Source organism: Pristiophorus japonicus, chromosome 14, assembly GCF_044704955.1.
Source record: "Pristiophorus japonicus isolate sPriJap1 chromosome 14, sPriJap1.hap1, whole genome shotgun sequence".
Lineage (NCBI taxonomy): Eukaryota > Metazoa > Chordata > Chondrichthyes > Pristiophoridae > Pristiophorus > Pristiophorus japonicus.
In genome coordinates, this window is record NC_091990.1 from 56,348,354 (window position 1) to 56,368,733 (window position 20,380).

The following is a 20,380-nucleotide window of genomic DNA, read 5'->3' on the forward strand; positions in this document are numbered from 1 at the left end:
GGTGGAGTGAGAGGCTGGTGGGGGGGTGGAGTGAGAGGCTGGTGGGGGGTGGAGTGAGAGGCTGGTGGGGGGTGGAGTGAGAGGCTGGTGGGGGGTGGAGTGAGAGGGGCTGGTGGGGGGTGGAGTGAGAGGCTGGTGGGGGGTGGAGTGAGAGGCTGGTGGGGGGGTGGAGTGAGAGAGGCTGGTGGGGGGGTGGAGTGAGAGGCTGGTGGGGGGGTGGAGTGAGAGGCTGGTGGGGAGTTGGAGTGAGAGGGGCTGGTGGGGGGTGGAGTGAGAGGGGCTGGTGGGGGGTGGAGTGAGAGGGGCTGGTGGGGGGTGGAGTGAGAGGGGCTGGTGGGGGGTGGAGTGGGAGGGGCTGGTGGGGGGTGGAGTGAGAGGGGCTGGTGGGGGGTGGAGTGAGAGAGGCTGGTGGGGGGTGGAGTGAGAGAGGCTGGTGGGGGGTGGAGTGAGAGGGGCTGGTGGGGGGTGGAGTGAGAGGGGCTGGTGGGGGGTGGAGTGAGAGGGGCTGGTGGGGGGTGGAGTGAGAGGGGCTGGTGGGGGGTGGAGTGAGTGGCCGGGATGGCCCGTGGGGGACCAAGACGGGGGTGGAAGAGAGAGAGAGAGACTGGGGAGAGAGACTGGTGGGGGGGGGGGAAAGGGAGTGAGAGAGGCTGGTGGGGGGTGGAGTGAGAGAGGCTGGTGGGGGGTGGAGTGAGAGAGGCTGGTGGGGGGTGGAGTGAGAGAGGCTGGTGGGGGGTGGAGTGAGAGAGGCTGGTGGGGGGTGGAGTGAGAGAGGCTGGTGGGGGGTGGAGTGAGAGAGGCTGGTGGGGGGTGGAGTGAGAGGCTGGTGGGGGGTGGAGTGAGAGGCTGGTGGGGGGTGGAGTGAGAGGCTGGTGGGGGGTGGAGTGAGAGGCTGGTGGGGGGTGGAGTGAGAGGCTGGTGGGGGGTGGAGTGAGAGGCTGGTGGGGGGTGGAGTGAGAGGCTGGTGGGGGGTGGAGTGAGAGGCTGGTGGGGGGTGGAGTGAGAGGCTGGTGGGGGGTGGAGTGAGAGGCTGGTGGGGGGTGGAGTGAGAGGCTGGTGGGGGGTGGAGTGAGAGGCTGGTGGGGGGTGGAGTGAGAGGCTGGTGGGGGGTGGAGTGAGAGGCTGGTGGGGGGTGGAGTGAGAGGCTGGTGGGGGGTGGAGTGAGAGGCTGGTGGGGGGTGGAGTGAGAGGCTGGTGGGGGGTGGAGTGAGAGGCTGGTGGGGGGTGGAGTGAGAGGCTGGTGGGGGGTGGAGTGAGAGGCTGGTGGGGGGTGGAGTGAGAGGCTGGTGGGGGGGTGGAGTGAGAGGCTGGTGGGGGGTGGAGTGAGAGGCTGGTGGGGGGTGGAGTGAGAGGCTGGTGGGGGGTGGAGTGAGAGGCTGGTGGGGGGTGGAGTGAGAGGCTGGTGGGGGGTGGAGTGAGAGGCTGGTGGGGGGTGGAGTGAGAGGCTGGTGGGGGGTGGAGTGAGAGGCTGGTGGGGGGTGGAGTGAGAGGCTGGTGGGGGGTGGAGTGAGAGGCTGGTGGGGGGTGGAGTGAGAGGCTGGTGGGGGGTGGAGTGAGAGGCTGGTGGGGGGTGGAGTGAGAGGCTGGTGGGGGGTGGAGTGAGAGGCTGGTGGGGGGTGGAGTGAGAGGCTGGTGGGGGGTGGAGTGAGAGGCTGGTGGGGGGTGGAGTGAGAGGCTGGTGGGGGGTGGAGTGAGAGGCTGGTGGGGGGTGGAGTGAGAGGCTGGTGGGGGGTGGAGTGAGATAGGCTGGTGGGGGGTGGAGTGAGAGAGGCTGGTGGGGGGTGGAGTGAGAGGCTGGTGGGGGGTGGAGTGAGAGAGGCTGGTGGGGGGGTGGAGTGAGAGGCTGGTGGGGGGTGGAGTGAGAGGCTGGTGGGGGGTGGAGTGAGAGAGGCTGGTGGGGGGTGGAGTGAGAGAGGCTGGTGGGGGGTGGAGTGAGAGGCTGGTGGGGGGTGGAGTGAGAGAGGCTGGTGGGGGGTGGAGTGAGAGAGGCTGGTGGGGGGTGGAGTGAGAGAGGCTGGTGGGGGGTGGAGTGAGAGAGGCTGGTGGGGGGTGGAGTGAGAGGGGCTGGTGGGGGGTGGAGTGAGAGGCTGGTGGGGGGTGGAGTGAGAGGCTGGTGGGGGGGTGGAGTGAGAGGCTGGTGGGGGGGTGGAGTGAGAGGCTGGTGGGGGGTGGAGTGAGAGAGGCTGGTGGGGGGGTGGAGTGAGAGGCTGGTGGGGGGTGGAGTGAGAGGCTGGTGGGGGGTGGAGTGAGAGGCTGGTGGGGGGTGGAGTGAGAGGCTGGTGGGGGGTGGAGTGAGAGGCTGGTGGGGGGTGGAGTGAGAGGCTGGTGGGGGGTGGAGTGAGAGGCTGGTGGGGGGTGGAGTGAGAGGCTGGTGGGGGGTGGAGTGAGAGGCTGGTGGGGGGTGGAGTGAGAGAGGCTGGTGGGGGGTGGAGTGAGAGAGGCTGGTGGGGGGTGGAGTGAGAGGCTGGTGGGGGGGTGGAGTGAGAGGCTGGTGGGGGGGTGGAGTGAGAGGGGCTGGTGGGGGGTGGAGTGAGAGGGGCTGGTGGGGGGTGGAGTGAGAGAGGCTGGTGGGGGGTGGAGTGAGAGGGGCTGGTGGGGGGTGGAGTGAGAGGGGCTGGTGGGGGGTGGAGTGAGAGAAGCTGGTGGGGGGTGGAGTGAGAGGGGCTGGTGGGGGGTGGAGTGAGAGAGGCTGGTGGGGGGGTGGAGTGAGAGAGGCTGGTGGGGGGGTGGAGTGAGAGAGGCTGGTGGGGGGGTGGAGTGAGAGAGGCTGGTGGGGGGGTGGAGTGAGAGAGGCTGGTGGGGGGGTGGAGTGAGAGAGGCTGGTGGGGGGGTGGAGTGTGAGAGGCTGGTGGGGGGTGGAGTGAGAGGCTGGTGGGGGGGTGGAGTGTGAGAGGCTGGTGGGGGGTGGAGTGAGAGAGGCTGGTGGGGGGGTGGAGTGAGAGAGACTGGTAGGGGGGTGGAGTGAGAGGCTGGTGGGGGGGTGGAGTGAGAGGCTGGTGGGGGGGGGGGGGAGAGTGAGAGGCTGGTGGGGGGGGGAGAAGGGAGAGAGGCTGGTGGGGGGGGGGGGGAGAAGGGAGAAGGGAGAGGGGCTGGTGGGGTGGGAAGGGAGAGAGGCTGGTGGGTGGGGGAGAAGGGAGAGGGGCTGGTGGGGGAGGAAGAGAGCGAGGCTGGGGGGGGGGAAGGGAGAGAGGCTGGTGGGGGGGAAGAAGAGAGAGAGGCTGGTGTGGGGGGGAAGGGAGAGAGGCTGGTGTGGGGGGGAAGGGAGAGACGCTGGTGTGGGGGGGAAGGGAGAGAGGCTGGTGTGTGTGGGGGGGAAGGGAGAGAGGCTGGTGTGTGGGGGGGGGAAGGGAGAGAGGCTGGTGGGGGAGGGAGAGAGGCTGGTGGGGGGTGGGGGGCAGGGAGAGAGGCTGGTGGGGGGTGGGGGGAAGGGAGAGAGGCTGGTGGGGGAGGGGAAGGGAGAGAGGCTGGTGCTGGGGGGGGAAGGGAGAGAGGTGTGCTGGGGGGGAAGGGAGAGAGGTGTGCTGGGGGGGAAGGGAGTGAGGTGTGCTGGGGGGGAAGGGAGAGAGGTGTGCTGGGGGGGAAGGGAGAGAGGTGTGCTGGGGGGGAAGGGAGAGAGGTGTGCTGGGGGGGAAGGGAGAGAGGTGTGCTGGGGGGGAAGGGAGAGAGGTGTGCTGGGGGGGAAGGGAGAGAGGTGTGCTGGGGGGGAAGGGAGAGAGGTGTGCTGGGGGGGAAGGGAGAGAGGTGTGCTGGGGGGGAAGGGAGAGAGGTGTGCTGGGGGGGAAGGGAGAGAGGTGTGCTGGGGGGGAAGGGAGAGAGGTGTGCTGGGGGGGAAGGGAGAGAGGTGTGCTGGGGGGGAAGGGAGAGAGGTGTGCTGGGGGGGAAGGGAGAGAGGTGTGCTGGGGGGGAAGGGAGAGAGGTGTGCTGGGGGGGAAGGGAGAGAGAGGTGCTGGGGGGGAAGGGAGTGAGAGGTGCTGGGGGGGGAGTGAGAGGTGCTGGGGGCGGGGGCGAGGGAGTGAGGTGCTGGGGGGCGAGGGAGTGAGGTGCTGGGGGGGCGAGGGAGTGAGGTGCTGGGGGGGTGGGGAGAGCGTGAGAGGCTAGGGGGGAAGGGAGTGAGAGGCTGGGGGGGGTGAGAGAGAGGCTCGGGGAAGAGAGTGAGAGGCTGGGTGGGGGGGGGGAAGGGAGTGTGAGAGGCTTGGGGGAGCGTGGGAGGCTGGGGGTGGAGGGAGCGTGGGAAGCTGGTGGGGGGCTGGGTTTGAGGGACCGTGGGAAGCTGGTGGGGGAGGGGGGGTGGAGGGACCATGGGAGGCTGGCGGGGGTTGGGTGGGGGGGGGGGGGGAGAGGGAGCATGGGAATGTGGGGGGTGGGGGGAGGGAGCATGGGAAGCTGGGGGGGGCGTGGAGGGAGCGTGGGAGGCTTGGGGGGTGGGGGGGGAAGGGAGCATGGGAGGCTGGGGTAAGAGAGAGCGTGAGAGAGAGGCTGGGGGATAGCGACACGGTGGTTGGAGGGGAAAGAGGGAACTCATGGAAGACTGATCAGGTTCTTCTAACCCTCTACAAGTGATATCGTTGGAGTGGATGATATCCAGAAGTCATGACACTGTCACTATTAACTTCATACCCAATAAACCGGTTAACAATCTGTACACAATGCCCCATCTATGGTGGGGTGGTTGGGGAAGGCATCCACTTGGGCTGGGGGAGGCATGCACTTGGACTGGGGTAAGGCACTTTGGCCGGCCCTTGGTGTCTTCTGGGGAGCTCTGCCCTCTGTTGCTTCAGGAAGTTAAAGTGGATCGAGTTGCAATTTGCAAAGTCAGTGAGATCTTGGGTTGGGCGGTTCCAGTTATACGTTCCTGTGAAACCTCAGGGTGTGGCTTATCCTCCAAGGGGACTATGGGTGGAACATGGTGGCCATTTTTGCAGTACAAATAAGCGCATCCATAAATTAAAAATCCCTCTATCCTGCCCCCTGTAGTGTGCATTAGTTCCAACCAAGGAAAATAAATCAAAACTATGCAAGGTCCTCAGTGTGAATATGCAAGTACTAGGGAACCTGTACTGCACCATCAATGGGGCTGATTGTGGTCAGCTAATTGGGAAGAACCACTGTGACTATTTGTGACTTTAAGGAAAAAAGTACATTAACATCATAGGATCTCGAATACCTGTGATAAAAGTATGTCGTAACAGAAGTAGGCGATCGAGCCACTCGAGCCTGTTCCTCCATTTAATTAGATCATGGCTGATCTGTTCCTCAACTCCAATTATCCGCCTTTGCTCCATATCCCTCAATACACTTAACTATCACACATCCATCGATCAATCTTGAATTTCAATTGAACCCCAGCTTCCACTGCGTTTTGGGAGAGTTCCAGATTTCCACTACCCTTTGTGTGAAGAAGTGTTTCCTGATTTCACTCCCGAGTGGCCTTGGATCTAATTTTAAGATTAAACCCCCTTTTTCTGGACTCCCCTACCAGAGGAAATAGGTTCTCTCTATCTTACATCCTTTGCTATGGCCCAAGATAATATGGAAACCTTGCTGAATATAATAAAAATAAAATTCAAAGGAATGCCCCAAAGTAACCCTGAAACAACTGTTGATCCAACTTAATCCCTTTATCGATTTCACAGTCTGCTTCATGGGAGCAGTTTAATAAAGGGAGTGTTTGGCAAATCAGTGAAGTTTTAAAATCAGGCTTTCTGTAATAAATGTCCAGATGGAGAGCTGGAGCTTCCAGACTAGTAATTTGACTTTCATATTGCCTCGTTCTAACAGTTGATAATGTAATGTTTTGATCGCGTCGAAAGCTAGCATAAGAATGACGTAGGAAAGGCCATTTAGCCCATCAAGCTCATCCCTCTAGCAATCTTGCCCCTCATTTCAGCTGTGTCAGCCAACTGTGGCTCAGTGGGTAGCACATTCTCCTTTGAGTCAGAAGGTTTGTGGGTTCAAGTCCCACTCCAGGGACTTGAGCACATAAATCTAGGCTGACGCTCCAGTGCAGTGCTGCACTGTCAGAGGTGCCGTCTTTCGGATGAGACGTTAAACCGAGGCCCTGTCTGCCCCCTCGTGGACGTAAAAGATCCCATGACACTATTTTGAAGAAGAGCAGGGAGTTATCCCCGGTCTCCTGGCCAATATTTATCCTTCAATCAGCATAACAAAAACAGATTATTTGGTCATTATCATATTGCTGTTTGTGGAAGCTTGCTGTGCGCAAGTTGGCTGCTGCATTTCCCACATTACAACAGTGACTACACTCCAAAAGTACTTTGGCTGTAAAGTGCTTTGAGACATCCGGTGATGGTGAAAGGCACTATATAAATCCAAGTCTGTCTTTTTTCATTTTTCTTTTGGGTGTGCATGCGCAAAACTGAACATTGAAAAAGCTGGTCCCGGGCTGCATGGGATCGGCAAACAGCTGTGCAACCGTGCAGCTTACAGGGAAACGTTGCCCTCTCGTACGCCACTTCATTCTGCCTCGTATCTAACTGCATTCTGAACTTCATGTATTTTGCTCCACTGTATGACTTGCTAGATCATTCCACCCACTATTATCTTTTGAGTAAAGATCTCATTAGTTTAACTTTGTCCATTATGAGTAGCTTTTAATATATGCAATAAGCACCCCAAAGGCGAGAGAACAGTTACCTAGCAATTAAGAGTAGCTCCAGTTCTGTGAGCATATAGTGTTTAATCTGCCTATGCGCTCTTTTCTTGCCCATTTGTTTTTCCCTCTTTCATCAATGTAAGTGAGAGGATCAATGGCATTGAATTAAACCTTTCCACAAATAAGTCAAACAGTACTGTTGTGTACTTGTCTGCTGATCTACCTGTTGCTTCTATATAGATAAAGGTCTTGAGGTAGGAATTCCTTTGGTTGGTATTTGTAGCAACATGACAAATGGGTTTCTGCAGATGTCCTCTGTTTGGAAAGCATACAAGTTCTCGTGGCCAGAGAACACTTAGCCCATATGGGATAACTGCAGGGACTGGGCAGGCAATCCTGGTCATAGTTGTGGTAAGATGCACTTTGTATTTAAATAAACACTATATAATCTTTTACCAGACTTGTGTAATTAATTTAATAGGTATGTGTTCTTGCCTAAATCTCCCCTGTCCCCTTTTTGAGTAAGTGTTTGGTACCTGACTCTTTCCAATTTTGACTATTCTGTAATCATTAATCCCTTCTCCAGTCAAAAAAAGCTACAGTTAGGTACTTGCCATGTCGTAAAGAGCAGCTGTGAGTGGATGTCCCAAACTCGATTGGATCATCCTGACATGGTAAGATCAAAGATGATCACACCCCACCATTATCTGCAGTTGTATTGGAGTGACTTTGATACCGAGAAACCTGGTCTTTGAAATTGTATTTGATGCTGCGCAGTTTGACGCAAACCAAACCACTGGCCATGACTCTTTATAAACTACTTTTTCTTTCTGCCTGCTCTGGAGAAGGCTGCTCAATTACAAAAAGTAATGACTTTTTCCTCCTTGCTTCTGCAGAAGAACATTGTGCACAGGGACCTGAAACTGGGGAACATGGTGCTAAATAAAAGGTAAATTGAAACTACCATGGGCTGATTTTCTCCCATTGAATCTACATTTCGTTAATATTCTGTAAGATGAGGGATATTAGTGCAGGGGAATGGAACAATTGTTGCTTTTGGGAACCGAGAGCAGATATAGCTCAGTTAGAGCTAAGTTTCCTCTACTCCATCTGTGTTTAGACTCGAAGCTCAGAAGAGCACCCGTCTATTGCACCACTGATAGTTTCCCTTTTCTCACATCAGCCACCCGTGGCCTTTCTGTGTGTGATCGCCAATTAGTGCCAGTTGCAGCTAGTTTTGTGCTGTGGGCCAATACCCATTAGTATTTGGGCTTGGGCTGCTTAAAATCATCCCCCAGAGGACTGGTAATAACCAGTGGACAAGAGGTGACTTTCATCCTGATGATTGGGCTGGTTTTGAACCCCGATCCCCAGTGTCCGACACAATTCATCAAGCCAACCTCTATGCTCACTGATTTAACAGGAGGGTTGCTTCTGTAAACTGGTTTGGTTTGAGTCAGCCAGGAGGCATCAGTAACTCACTACTTGGCAACGTGATGGGTCCTGGTATTCAAGCTGTAAACATTAGACTTGGAAGAATAAATTTATGTGACCGTTCCATGTGCTGATGTATGTAACTGAAATAATTCAGAGATTACCAAGGAAAGCTTGAGTGCTGGAAATCTGCAATAAAACAGCAAATACAGAACATGTATCACTGGTCAGTGGGTGCCTGAAAGGAAAAGATCTTTTTCCTTCAGGTGCAGCTGTTCAGTGCAACCCTGACATTTTCTGTGTTTATTATTTCATTTAAAGCTTTTAGTCGTGTTTTCACTTCCCTCTTCACCCCGAGTAATAGAAAGCTGTGCATATGCACTCACCTGTGATGGAAGTACCTGAGCAAAAATAAATATAAAAACTGTTGACCTCTGTAGCTTAACCAATTCAGTTCCGAACTGCCAGTCTTAATTTGCTGGCACTTTTAAAGAGATTGCAAACAAGTTGTTGCACTTGGGTTGCATTTAAGTGGCCGTACCGGCGAAGTTTGAGTTATGACCTCGTTGCACCCATCAAGGAGTAGATATTTTGGAACTGATGCTAAACAGTGCACCAGCATTAGTTAATCTGCTTTCTGCAACAGATACTCTATATATGTTGTGTTCTTCAATCCTGTGCGCAAGTCTCTCTGCCACTTGGTTTCTCACCCTGTTCTTTATATATATACCTAGTTAAATCTATTTAACCACTTCTGTAAATCTTCCATTCCTGAGCAAATTTACCAGCTGCATGGTTATGATTTAAAAAAAAAATAATTCTGAACCCTTTTTGTGGCTTTTAAAATCTAAATATGTCCTGCCTGTTTCAAAAACCACAATATTGCTCCCAGCAGCAAGTTACATAATGCAGGCTAATACTGTGCTATAACTGATGGTTTGAGGGACTCTCTCCTTGCTGAGTATACATTTGTCAGTTCTGTAGTACTTCGAGGTTGAGAGAATATTTATCAACGTGAAGCGAAGAGTGAGAGGGGACCTCATAGAAACGTTTAAAATTCTGACTGGTTTGGACAGGTTGGATGCAGGAAGAATGTTCCCAATGTTGGGGAAGTCCAGAACCAGAGGTCACAGTCTAAGGATAAGGGGTAAGCCATTTAGGATCGAGATAAGGAGAAACTTCTTCACCCAGAGAGTGGTGAACCTGTGGAATTCTCTACCACAGAAAGTAGTTGAGGCCAATTCACTAAATATATTCAAAAGGGAGTTAGATGAAGTCCTTACAACTCGGGGGATCAAGGGGTATGGCGTGAAAGCAGGAAGGGGGTACTGAAGTTGCATGTTCAGCCATGAACTCATTGAATGGCGGTGCAGGCTAGAAGGGCTGAATGGCCTGCTCCTGCACCTATTTTCTATGTTTCTATGTTTCATTAGAACCCCCACCCCCCCCCAATAAACATTTTATATAAAGGATCTGTAAAGCCAGCCAGGCACTTGGTCGCTTGCGCACTAAGGTGTTGAGTCACCACCACATCCGACTGTCAACTAAACTGTTGGTGTATAGAGCAGTCGTTCTCTCATCTCTCCTTATGGATGTGAGACCTGGACACCCTACAGGCGTCACATCAAAAAGTTGGAAGCTTTCCATATGCGCAGTGTCGGATCTATACTCCACATACGCTGGCAAGACTGGGTGTCAAACTTTGAGGTTCTGGAGAGAGCACAATCAACTAGCATTGAGGTGATGATCATGCGAGCCCAGTTCCGGTGGGCTGGACATGTCATCCGTATGGGTGAGTCAATGATCCCTCGTCAGCTTCTTCACGGCGAGCTCTGTGAAGGCCGAAGACACCAGGGGTGCCCCCGCAAGCGCTACAAAGATTGCATTAAGGCTAACCTCCAGTACTGTGGCATCCAACCAAAGGATCTCGAGAATACAGCAGCTAATAAAATCTAGTGGCGAACCCTCACGAGGACTGCCTGATGTCAACACCTGCGGGACATGAGAGATAGACGACATCAAGTGGCAGTACTATCAGCATCAGGCACATCGAACTTGGATACGACAGACTACCAAGATAAAGACTAGAAGGAATATTCGTATTCATAAGTATTTGCCATTTAAACGAGCCAAGTGTAAGTTGCAATAAAGCACATCCCTCCCAGCAGCCAGTACTTTTTAGGCTTCTCAATCTGCAAAAAATCAAAACTCTGCCTGCTGGGAAGGCACTAATACTGCAATAAAATGTTAGTCAGTGCTGGATGTGCGTCATTTAATATTAAGGTGATTGCACTACATAAAAATGCTGCAAATTCTTAGATTTAATTTTGCAGATGATTTGTCTCGAATATATTCCTTTAATGTTGGAACAGTACTAGTCCAAACAGCAGCTTATTCTTTGAGCTATTGACTTTCATTTCTTCAAAGAACTAAAACAAATCTCTTTATTTAAAAAAAAAAAATTATTTCATGTTCAAATGAAATTAATTTTCAAATCATTTTTCTTTTCTTGCATCCTGTACACCTGGGATGTTCTACATGTGTTCTTCACAGATGGTGGTAGTGGTCATGAATGCTAATACGAGGGAGAGCTTTGCCGTTGTGTGCCTCTTGCATTTGTCTTTCAGTGGTGATTAATGCAGGGTTTTGATTTAGATGCACATTACTCAGACTTGATTTGAGGATGCTGTTCAACGCATCCAAATGCCTGCTACTGGCAAGTAAATTACTCCTTTAAGTGTAAGTAACGTGTGTTTAGTTTTTCAAAATTGTGTAAAGAATCAAGCAACTTAGCTGGTGGTGTACTGTTGCTGCAACTTAGAATCATAGAATCATAGAAAAATTACGATGCAGAAGGAGGCCATTCGGTTTATCAAATTCGTGCTGGTCGAAAGCTACCCAGCCTAAACCCACCTTCCAGCACAAGATCCGTAGCCCTGTAGATTACGGCTCAAGTGCGCATCCAAGTATGAATGCATGGCAAGTCTCCACTGTGCTGCCATTGTTTTGGGGACGCCCCAATTGCATACTTGCATGTTATCTCCTGCGTGCTCCTGTTGAGCAGGATTTAAATCTTATCTTTTGCTGGTCTTTGCCAATCTCCATTGCAGAGATACTATGCTGGGGAAAGTTCCCCTGCATTGCTTTGAATTGTTGGGTAAGTCTCTATTGGGGAGAGGAAGAAATGAGCAGAAGTAACCTGAATCCGTGGTCTTTGCTTGCAAATGGTCGGACTTTCATTTAATGACTTGAAAAATGTTCAGTTTTTATTATTTTGCTTTGGTGTGGCTAGCTGTGTAGCAGTGTCTTTTTATTGGCTGGAGCCTGCCTTATAGGATGCCAACAAGCTTGCACAACGCCTTTCAGCGAGGTAATATCGTACAGGTCTAGCCTGAAGTTGGTGTGCTGTGTAATGTATCTGCAAGTTCCCTGAATGGTACTGTGAAGATATTTTCCCCACTTCCTTTTTCTGATTCTCCTCAACCATAGGAAGAACAGATGTTTTTAACTTAAAAGCTTTACTGTTCCATATACAGGTAGTAAGTCCTTTGAAACTGGCTGAACGACATGTGTTTTAAACTGAATTTTTGTGGCTAAAACTCGGTACCTGAACTACGGAAATAAATCTCTACCCTTCGTGGCTTAGAAATGTTGCCTGATTAGTTACTTTAGCACTTGGTGATCGGAGAGGGGGAAGAACTGCTTGGATCCAGAACAGTTGAGTGTTCACACAGAATATTGATTGACACGTTTGATTGTGAAATTCTTACTGTTTGCATTTATCTGACTGTAACTGACTTGCAACTTTTTATGTCATTTTGTAATTTGTCCACTCTCAATTCTGGTTTTTTAAACTTCAATCAGACAAAGTACGTTGCTTTTCACATTACAGGATTAACAAACTCCCCAGCTTTAGAGTTAATTGTTAGCTGTGAACTGCAGAGCTTTATCGCACACAACCTGACTTTACAGGAAAAGGGAAATAATGCCTATCCACAATGATTGGTTGAAACCAGTGTACACACAGACATGACGGGGTTCTTAAAAACTTTTTTTTTAACTCTGATTCGAACCCATTTCAATTTTAACTACAATTGTTTAAAATTCTTCATAACCCTTTTAACACTGCGTAACATTTTGACACGTACTATCATGAAAAATGTTTATTTTGTACGCACGGCATCTGACCGTTTTTTTTTGTTGCTCATTCACTTGCGTGTCCCCACGCTGTAATTCTGTTGTGCTTTGCCGTGACCTGGTATTCATGTGTGGTAAGTGGTGGAATGGGGAGGGCAGGGAGAGGAAACGCTTCTCTAGTGTAGGAAATTAGGTAGTTGAAGGGTTAAAGTTCTTGCTACTGTGCAAAGGGAGAGGCTCTCTGAATCTTTCACTACAAGCAAACAATAGTCATTTGCCAAAGGAACCATGGCATGGGTGACTCATCCAGAGTAAATTGTGCTGACGCAAGAGAGAGCTTGCTCATATTTATAACCCTGGATAATGCAGCACCGCGAGCAGTTAAAGCAACAAGTGTCCTACCCTGAGTGCCTGTTGTGCCTTCTATACCCCTACCCTACAACACTTGCTTGTACCCTGTAGTAGGTTTTCAGATGCAGTGAAACATGTAATGTACTTCAAACTTTCTAGTTTCTCAAGTGACGCAAGGTTGTCAGACTTGCCTGCTTCAGCAGTTGAACCTTTTGCAGGCAGTAGTGAGATCCCGAGGCACCTTTGCTTTTTTAAGCCATGCCAGCAATTTGATGGTCTGTTTCACCTTTGTGATAAAACAGTGGCATGATTGACGAGCTTTTGTGTTGCACACCTTTTTTGAAGATTAGTTGTTCACTGTTGTAACAATACTTGTTTTTGTGCCCTGTCATCATCTATAAGTGTAAATGTCACTTTCAGTTTGGAGAGTCGCACTAGGTGTGTATCTGTGAGGGGCGGAAGCAATTCTGGTTCTGAATGTTCTGTTTGTACAGGGGGGGTTTCCAATGCTGTGATAGCTAGTCAGTGTTGCTGTTATTTCTGTTAAAATTCTTGCTCTGTGGCCACACCACAGATTCGTACATTGCAATGTAGGTATTCTCCTCCGGAATTTCCAGTGCAATAATTTTATGCCCATCACAGTAAAAATAATCTCTGCTTCAGAAAGCAGTCCCCACTGCGCAGTGCGATATTTCCTTTGCCCTTAGCCAGACATTCCGGAGCCCTTGGAATGAGACTGCAACATTATGGGCACCTTGGTGTTGTAAACTCCAACTCCCTGTTTATAAATGAATAACAAATCTGACCTGTCTGGGAAGCCTTTTTCATTTTCTTTTCCCCATCTCGCCTCAAGCCACAGACTTGCATATTTCTGTGCATATCAGCAGTCCTGCAGTACCTCACCCACGTGCCCAATCTTCACATGTGAGCCAGATGGTGAGTGTTTTCAGGTTTCTTCAATGTAGGAGTTAGCGTAGCCAAGCTGCTTCCTGTCATGAACACCTGGACCTTCTGCTGGGCACGGTTGTTACTGTACTAATAATCCAGAGACTGAGATTTCAAATCCCACCATGACCGTTTGGGAATTTGAATTCAGTTTATAAAAAAAAAGCTGTGATCAGTAACAGTTGTTGAACTGTCATTAAAAACCCAACTTTTTCACTAATGTCCTGAACTGAAGGAAACCTGTCGTTCTTACCTGGTCTGGCTAATATGTGACTCCAGTGCCTCTAAATTGCCCTCAAAAGTGGCCTATCAAGCCAGTAACAAAACTGCTACAAAGACCACCACCACCTCAAGGTAACTAGGGATGGGCAATAAATGCCAGCCTTGCCAGTGAAGCCTAAATCCTACTAATGAAGGTTGGAGGGAGGGTTGGTAGTGGGGAGGAGTCACTGCTTCGGGATCAGGGAGGGAACTCTGTGTGCTGCACTGCTGCCTTAGTCTGGGATCACTGAGACCAATTATGGAAGCCCTACTGCTTGGCTGAGGTATCCTAAATCAGTGCCGATCAGAGATCTAACCTAGTATATCTGGCTCAGTATAACACTATATTTCATCCCCGGGGAACCGCAGCAACTTTTCCCCCTTAAACCTGAAAGTACATGAGGATGAACTGGTTCCTGTCACGAGTACCATTGGGTCACAGGTGGGATCTCGTGTTTTAAACTGCACCTTAGTCTGGGGGCATTAAGTTGAGACTGCCTCCATTCATCTCAACTAGGACTTTGGGATGGATTCAAGTGCAGGTTCCAGAAGTAAAAGGGTCCCGTTCCCAGTGATGATTCACCTAGTTCCCCCAGTCATGAGCTTTAATTCTGCATATTTCTATTGTCCTGACGCACCAATTTTGCCAGAAACATGTTTGTGCTGTGGTTAATTGGGTGGGCCCACGAGCTACAAGCTTCCTGTTCGAGCCTTGTGTTGTTGAATTATCTCACAGCATTTCACACAATGAATTGCCTTTTGATGTGCAGTGACTTTTATGTAGACAAAGTGTCTTCAGGCAGAGCTCTTTACTGGCAGCTCCTTTCCCGCTCTCACTGGCCTCTCTCAACTTTGATTCCAATGACATTTTCTTGGATTTTCACTGCTCTTACTGATGGTAATATTGGGAGGAGAGAGTCCTCTTCATTGCTCAAGGGTGTGTCCTGAAGGAGCAATAATACAGTAGGTGTATCTGGTTATGTACATGCCGTTGGGTCTCATCACTTCCTCATGGAGGTGGAGGAAATGAGCGAGAGAAAGTACTTAGTGCAGTCAAAGAGGTATGAACTGCCCAGAAATATTTGTTCAACTTTATAGACTCAAGGATTCCAACTTGTTTTCAGCTCTTCCATTTTAAACACACGGCAATTAAAAATAGCTTTGAATATGTCAAAGAAAATGTTTGTGATCTCATTGGCCTTTTATCTTTAGAAATCATTATAAATGTATGCATTATGATGCAGCTCTTTGGGGTTGCTGTAAATACCCAAACGAATGCAGTGTGATATACATTTAACTGGCTCTATGAAGAACCCTCCAAGTATTCTCTATATTTATAAATGAAAACACATCTGACCTTTTGGGAAGCTTTTTTCCCCAGTTTCTTTTCCCCTCCCCATCCCTCCTGAAGCCACAGACTTCTGTCAGTCTGCAGTACCTCACCCATGTGTCCATTCTTAATATGGGTGCCAGATGGTGACTATTTGCCGGATTCTTAAGTGTGGGAGTTATCGTAGCCAAGCTGGCTCCTGTCATGGAACACCTGGACTTTCAAGTGAGCGTGTTTGTTATTAGACTAGTAATTCAGAGGCATGAACTAATAATCCAGAGAATGTGAGTTTAAATCCCACCATGATGGTAAGCGAGCAGGGAAGGCACCCTGTGTGTGCATGTTACACTACCGCCTTAGTCTGGGGACACAAGCCAATTCTGGCCGCCCTACTGCCTGTCTGATGTATTCTACATCAGCACTGACCAGAGATCAAACCTAATATGAATGACTCAGTGTAATACTAGATTTACTCAGACAGCCCAGTAACTTTTCGCTTTTTAAACCTAATAATTAATGAATAGCATGGTGAGTGTAAAATGTGACTGAAGTTATACGGAGTGATGTTATTGCAACGGCGGTTCCCTTTCTGTTCCTTCCTGCCTGAACTTCTCCCCTTCCCCACCCCAAGCTGAATCTGATGACCTGTTGATCTCGAGTTAGAATGTCACTTGTTTTAGAAATGCAATGGCTTGCATTTATTTCATCGTGCATGCGTATACATCCGTGTTTGTATTTAATATAATAGATATCTTTTGGATCCGGGAACACTAAACACTAAATGAATTGCATGTTGGAATATCTATGCTGTGCACTTGTAACTCTGGCTGCACAACAGCCCACTGTTTGAGTTGGATTTGACGTGTGGTCAGTCTGCATGCCTCAAATGTTATATGATGTTTGTCATGAATTACTGTGGCTCTGTGAATTGTGACTTAAACGCTCTCTTCCCCTTCCCCCCCCCCCGCCCCACACGCGCACACACACACCAAAAATTTTTTTTTTTTAAAGTTCCGTGTGTGCAGCAGTTTACGATTAAAAGCGGCTGTCCTTTGCCTCCTTAACCTTGTCCAGTTGCCTCCGATTTTGATGCATTGTCAGAGGTGACCTTATGGTACAAATGGCCTGGTGCCAATTAAATCTACTTCAAGAGGTCACTTCACCTGGTGCCTTAGAGCAGAGTGCAGTCAATGCAAAAGTAAATGTCTGTATACTGGTGCTTGCATTGGGTCTCCCATCTCTAGACTGACCACTCAGCCAATCCATAGGGGCCAGCAATACATTTTTTGCTGCAAGGAGGACATAAATAGTTGGGGGTGTTTTTTTTTTCCTCCCCCTGAGCACTGTTATAGCTTCCCTTTAGTTTGCAGTGATACACCCTTGCAATATTTAGGATCCTGTAATCTAATGCAGATTCCCTGAAATCTCTTGCAAAAGTGTTTATCATTTCCCTAATCTGTGCCAGAGTCATGTTTGGAACTATAAATTTAGCTTCAGGCGGTTGGTCTATACTTGATGCGAGTTGTTATTGTGCTCGGGCATTGCTGAAAGGTGAGTCATATATATTTGCTTAATTGCAGCCATCTGTGGTTTGTTGCTTAGTGCTGTGTACCTGTTCCAGGCTTTCAAAAAATACTACTGTAAGATGGTTTTAAGTAAGTCTCTTGTCCCAGGGAAAATGTCTTAATGAGCTGGTCTTCTGAGCATGGGATGAGGCTCGTACTTATTTCCACTGCATTCTTGTTGCTAAGATGCATCTAGTGTGGACTGGCCTCCTGCATAATCCTGTTGATATAAATGTTGTGGAAACTTATTCTTCAACCATGAGCTTCCACCAAAGCTACTTTGTGTGCAGCATTAAAGCTGATCATATTGGTAATGCTGCTCTGTAGGGGAAGGAAATTCAGTCAGTATACTTTGTACTGGGGCGAAAATTACGGTCAGAGGCTTCCTTCGGATAAACGCCTCTGACCTGGAAAAAAGCAACGAAAATAGCTGGTGGTCCCGGAGGAATGTAGGATTCAGGTCGGAGGCCTCCATTCACTGTGCAGCGTACGGGAACATGTATACGTATCCTGGAATCACGTGGGCCTGGACCACCAATCATTATGCAGTATTCTCATTGATGATGGGAGCTCTGTTTGTATGAACTCCCATTACGATCAATGAGAAAAACCCCTAAAACAAAAAACACAACACAATAAATAAAAAAAACACCACATATTTAAAATTAATTGAAATTGAATATAATTAAATGTTTTAGAAAAAAATATATATTTACATTTTTTTTGATGTGCTTTAATAGGGGTAAAAATAAACGTGCCATACATGGACAGGGTTTTTAAATATAAAAATGTGATTACATTTAATTTTTCTGTTTTAAAACTCTTACATTGGTTAAAAAATAGGCTATATGTCTGCTTTTACCAGGCGTAAGAGTTTGAAGGACATTCGCTGGACAAGAGTTGGCCAAATAGCCCAATCTCTGCCTTGCGGATGTCCTTCCTGCGGGGCTGCGGAGGATTTGTCAAAAGACATTTTTTCAGATCGCAAAAGCCGGTTCTCAGTGCAGGTGCCCCGCGTGCCGAGAACCGGCGTTCGTGAGGCCCTCACTGGGTCCGTGCGCACATCATAAGCACCCGGAGAGGCTGCAATTTTTGGCCCATTGATTCTCCACACTTGGTGTGATGCTCTTCACCACCTCAAATGTTCCAACCAGCTCCAGCTGGATCTGTAATCACTAGTACTTAATTCGAGCTCAAAATGCTCCATGCAGTCACAGCCTGAGTTTGATGGATAGTCTGTAGTTGTGCTGAGAGCTTCAAAGCTCAATTGGGCACACTACAAAAACTTCACCAACTCTCCATTACACTTCACTCAAATTGTTGTGACACCTCTGCTCAAATTACTTCAGTTATGTAGAGAATCCAAAGGAGCTGGGATTGTTCTCCTTGGATCAAAAAAGGCTAAGAGGAAATTTATTAAGTGTTCAAAATTATGAGAAATTTTGATAGAGTAAACATAGAAATTTACAGCGCAGAAGGAGGCCATTTCGGCCCATCGTGTCCGCGCTGGCTGACAAAGAGCCGCACGGCCCTTGGTCAGCAGCCCTAAAGGTTGCATATAAACCTATGAACAATGACGGAAAGGCAAAGAGCACCCAGCCCAAGCTAATCCGCCTCTCACAAACTGTGACATCCCTTACACAGAAACATTCTACACTCCACCCCAACCGCAGCCGTGTGATCTCCTGGGAGAGGCAAAAACCAGATTAAAAACCCAGGTCAATTTAGGGAGAAAAAATCTGGGAAAATTCCTCTCCGACCCATCCAGGTGATCAAAACTAGTCCAGGAGATCACCCTGGCCATATTCTATTCCCTGCAGTACTTATCATTATATCTGCGCTGACCAACAAAAGGTCATCCAGTCTAATCCCAATTATCAGTTCTAGGTCTGTAACCACGCAGGCAACTGCACTTTAAGTGCCCATCTAACCATCTCTTAAAAGTGGTGAGGGTTTCTGCATCCACCGCTCTTCCAGGCAGCGAGTTCCGGATCCCCACAACCCTCTACGTAAAGAAGCCCCCTCTCCCCCCCAAATTCCCTCTAAACCTTTCACCAACCACCTTAAAACTATGCCCCCATCACCAATGGAAATAGGCCCTTACGATCCACTATGTCCAGTAGAGAGGAAGGAATTGACTCCACTGGCACAAGCGACTGTAACCAGAGGACAGAAATTTAAGGTAATTGGCAATAGAACCGAGGGGAGATGAAAAGAATTTGCTTTTTTAAGCAGTTGATTGTGATCTAGAATGCACTGTCTAAAATGGTAGTGGAAGCAGATTCATTATTAACTTTCAAAAAGGGAACCGGATAAATAAATAAAGGGGGAAAAAATTGCAGGGCTATGGTGAAAGAGTAGGGTTAGTGGGACTAATTGAATAGTGGGCCGAATGGCTTGTGCTCTGATACTATGGATGAGATTTCTATCCAGATCACCTTGTACCAATGCAGATGAGTTACTCAATGGTACATTTTTCCCTCTTGCGCTACTGAATGTGTTTTACAATCACCAAAGTGATTTTCCTGTTCACTTCCCTTCTGCACATTATAAATTAGAATTTGAAGAATGCAAGTTCCTCCCTTTCATTTGCTGGAAAGGAAAAGTACTGCTCCAGAAGTAGCGTGTTAATCTGATCATTTGCATCACATTGTAAAAGTTAATTGGATATCAATTTTAATTTAATTGCAAAAGAAAGTCGTCATGTATGCATTCTTCAAAATGTTCACCACATTCGCTGTCTCATTGAAGCATCTGTACAATTCCACCCTTGAATACTAATTTGTCCCTCAAAAATGTTTTTCAAATTGTTTTAGAATCTGAATTTCATCAGGACTGGTAATTGTCTTTTCTCCAACAGGGGACCATGAAAACCATGCGCATCTCAGTTCGTGTGTGTGCTTTTTGTAATGTGCTGTAAAATAGTCAACTTCTCAAAGGGGTAACTGGCTTAATGATACCAATGCAGACCCTTTATCAAGAATCTTCTCTTGGAGTTCACACATGAAACGTTAAACTTTTTCTTTCAGATTATTGTGTATTAATAGTATTTTTATTTGATTGCTAGCATCTGCAGTTTCCATTTTATTGATGCTTGTTATAATGGCTTCTTATTGAAACTGGTTGTGTAAGAGTATACAAGACTCCCTTTACCGTAATTCTTGCCTTCAGCTGGGAAGGCAAGTGAGAAAGATAAGAAGGCCTAGAGAAGGTCACTCTCAGTTTGCTCTTTGTCTCCGAGTAAGAGGGGAAAGTGCATGCCCTCAAACTTTTCAGGCTTGTAGACTTGTAATAACTGAATTTTTCTATAGGATTGTGATAAGGAAGCATACTCCCACAGTTTAAAATCAAATTGACAACTGTATGTTAAATGGGGGTTAGCTATCCTTTTCTAAGCCTTGGAGATATTTTGCTGATCTTGATTTGATTGAAGCGAAGAGCTACATGTGGTTAATAATCCAGTCAGTGTGGTTAGAAGCGAGGAGTTGCATTTGAGAAGCCAAAAGATGGAAAGAATGTTCAGTTTAAGAAAAAAAGTCTTCATTTCCCGAAGGCACTGACTCATGCTCTCTGGGTGTTGCCTGCACTGTCCTGGAAAAACGTCAAACTTCTCACTAACCACAGCATCGGTTTCTTCACCTCCTTCATAATTGTGTTCCTCAAAGACTGCCCCATGGCTACGGTCCTAGAATGTGTCATTGCCACCCAACTCTGTGATCACTTCGACAATCCTTTTAGCCTGGT

The 20,380-nt window shown here is 48.5% G+C and overlaps 1 protein-coding gene across 1 annotated transcript in view; it reads left to right on the forward strand.

Moving 5' to 3' along the window:
* stk40 (serine/threonine kinase 40) overlaps positions 1–20,380 on the forward strand; it is a 78,412-nt gene that overhangs the window by 25,546 nt on the left and 32,486 nt on the right. Inside the window, exon 5 of the mRNA XM_070898717.1 lies at positions 7,510–7,562. Within this exon, the coding sequence (XP_070754818.1) occupies positions 7,510–7,562 (53 nt within the window). The remainder of the gene's footprint in view (positions 1–7,509; positions 7,563–20,380) is intronic.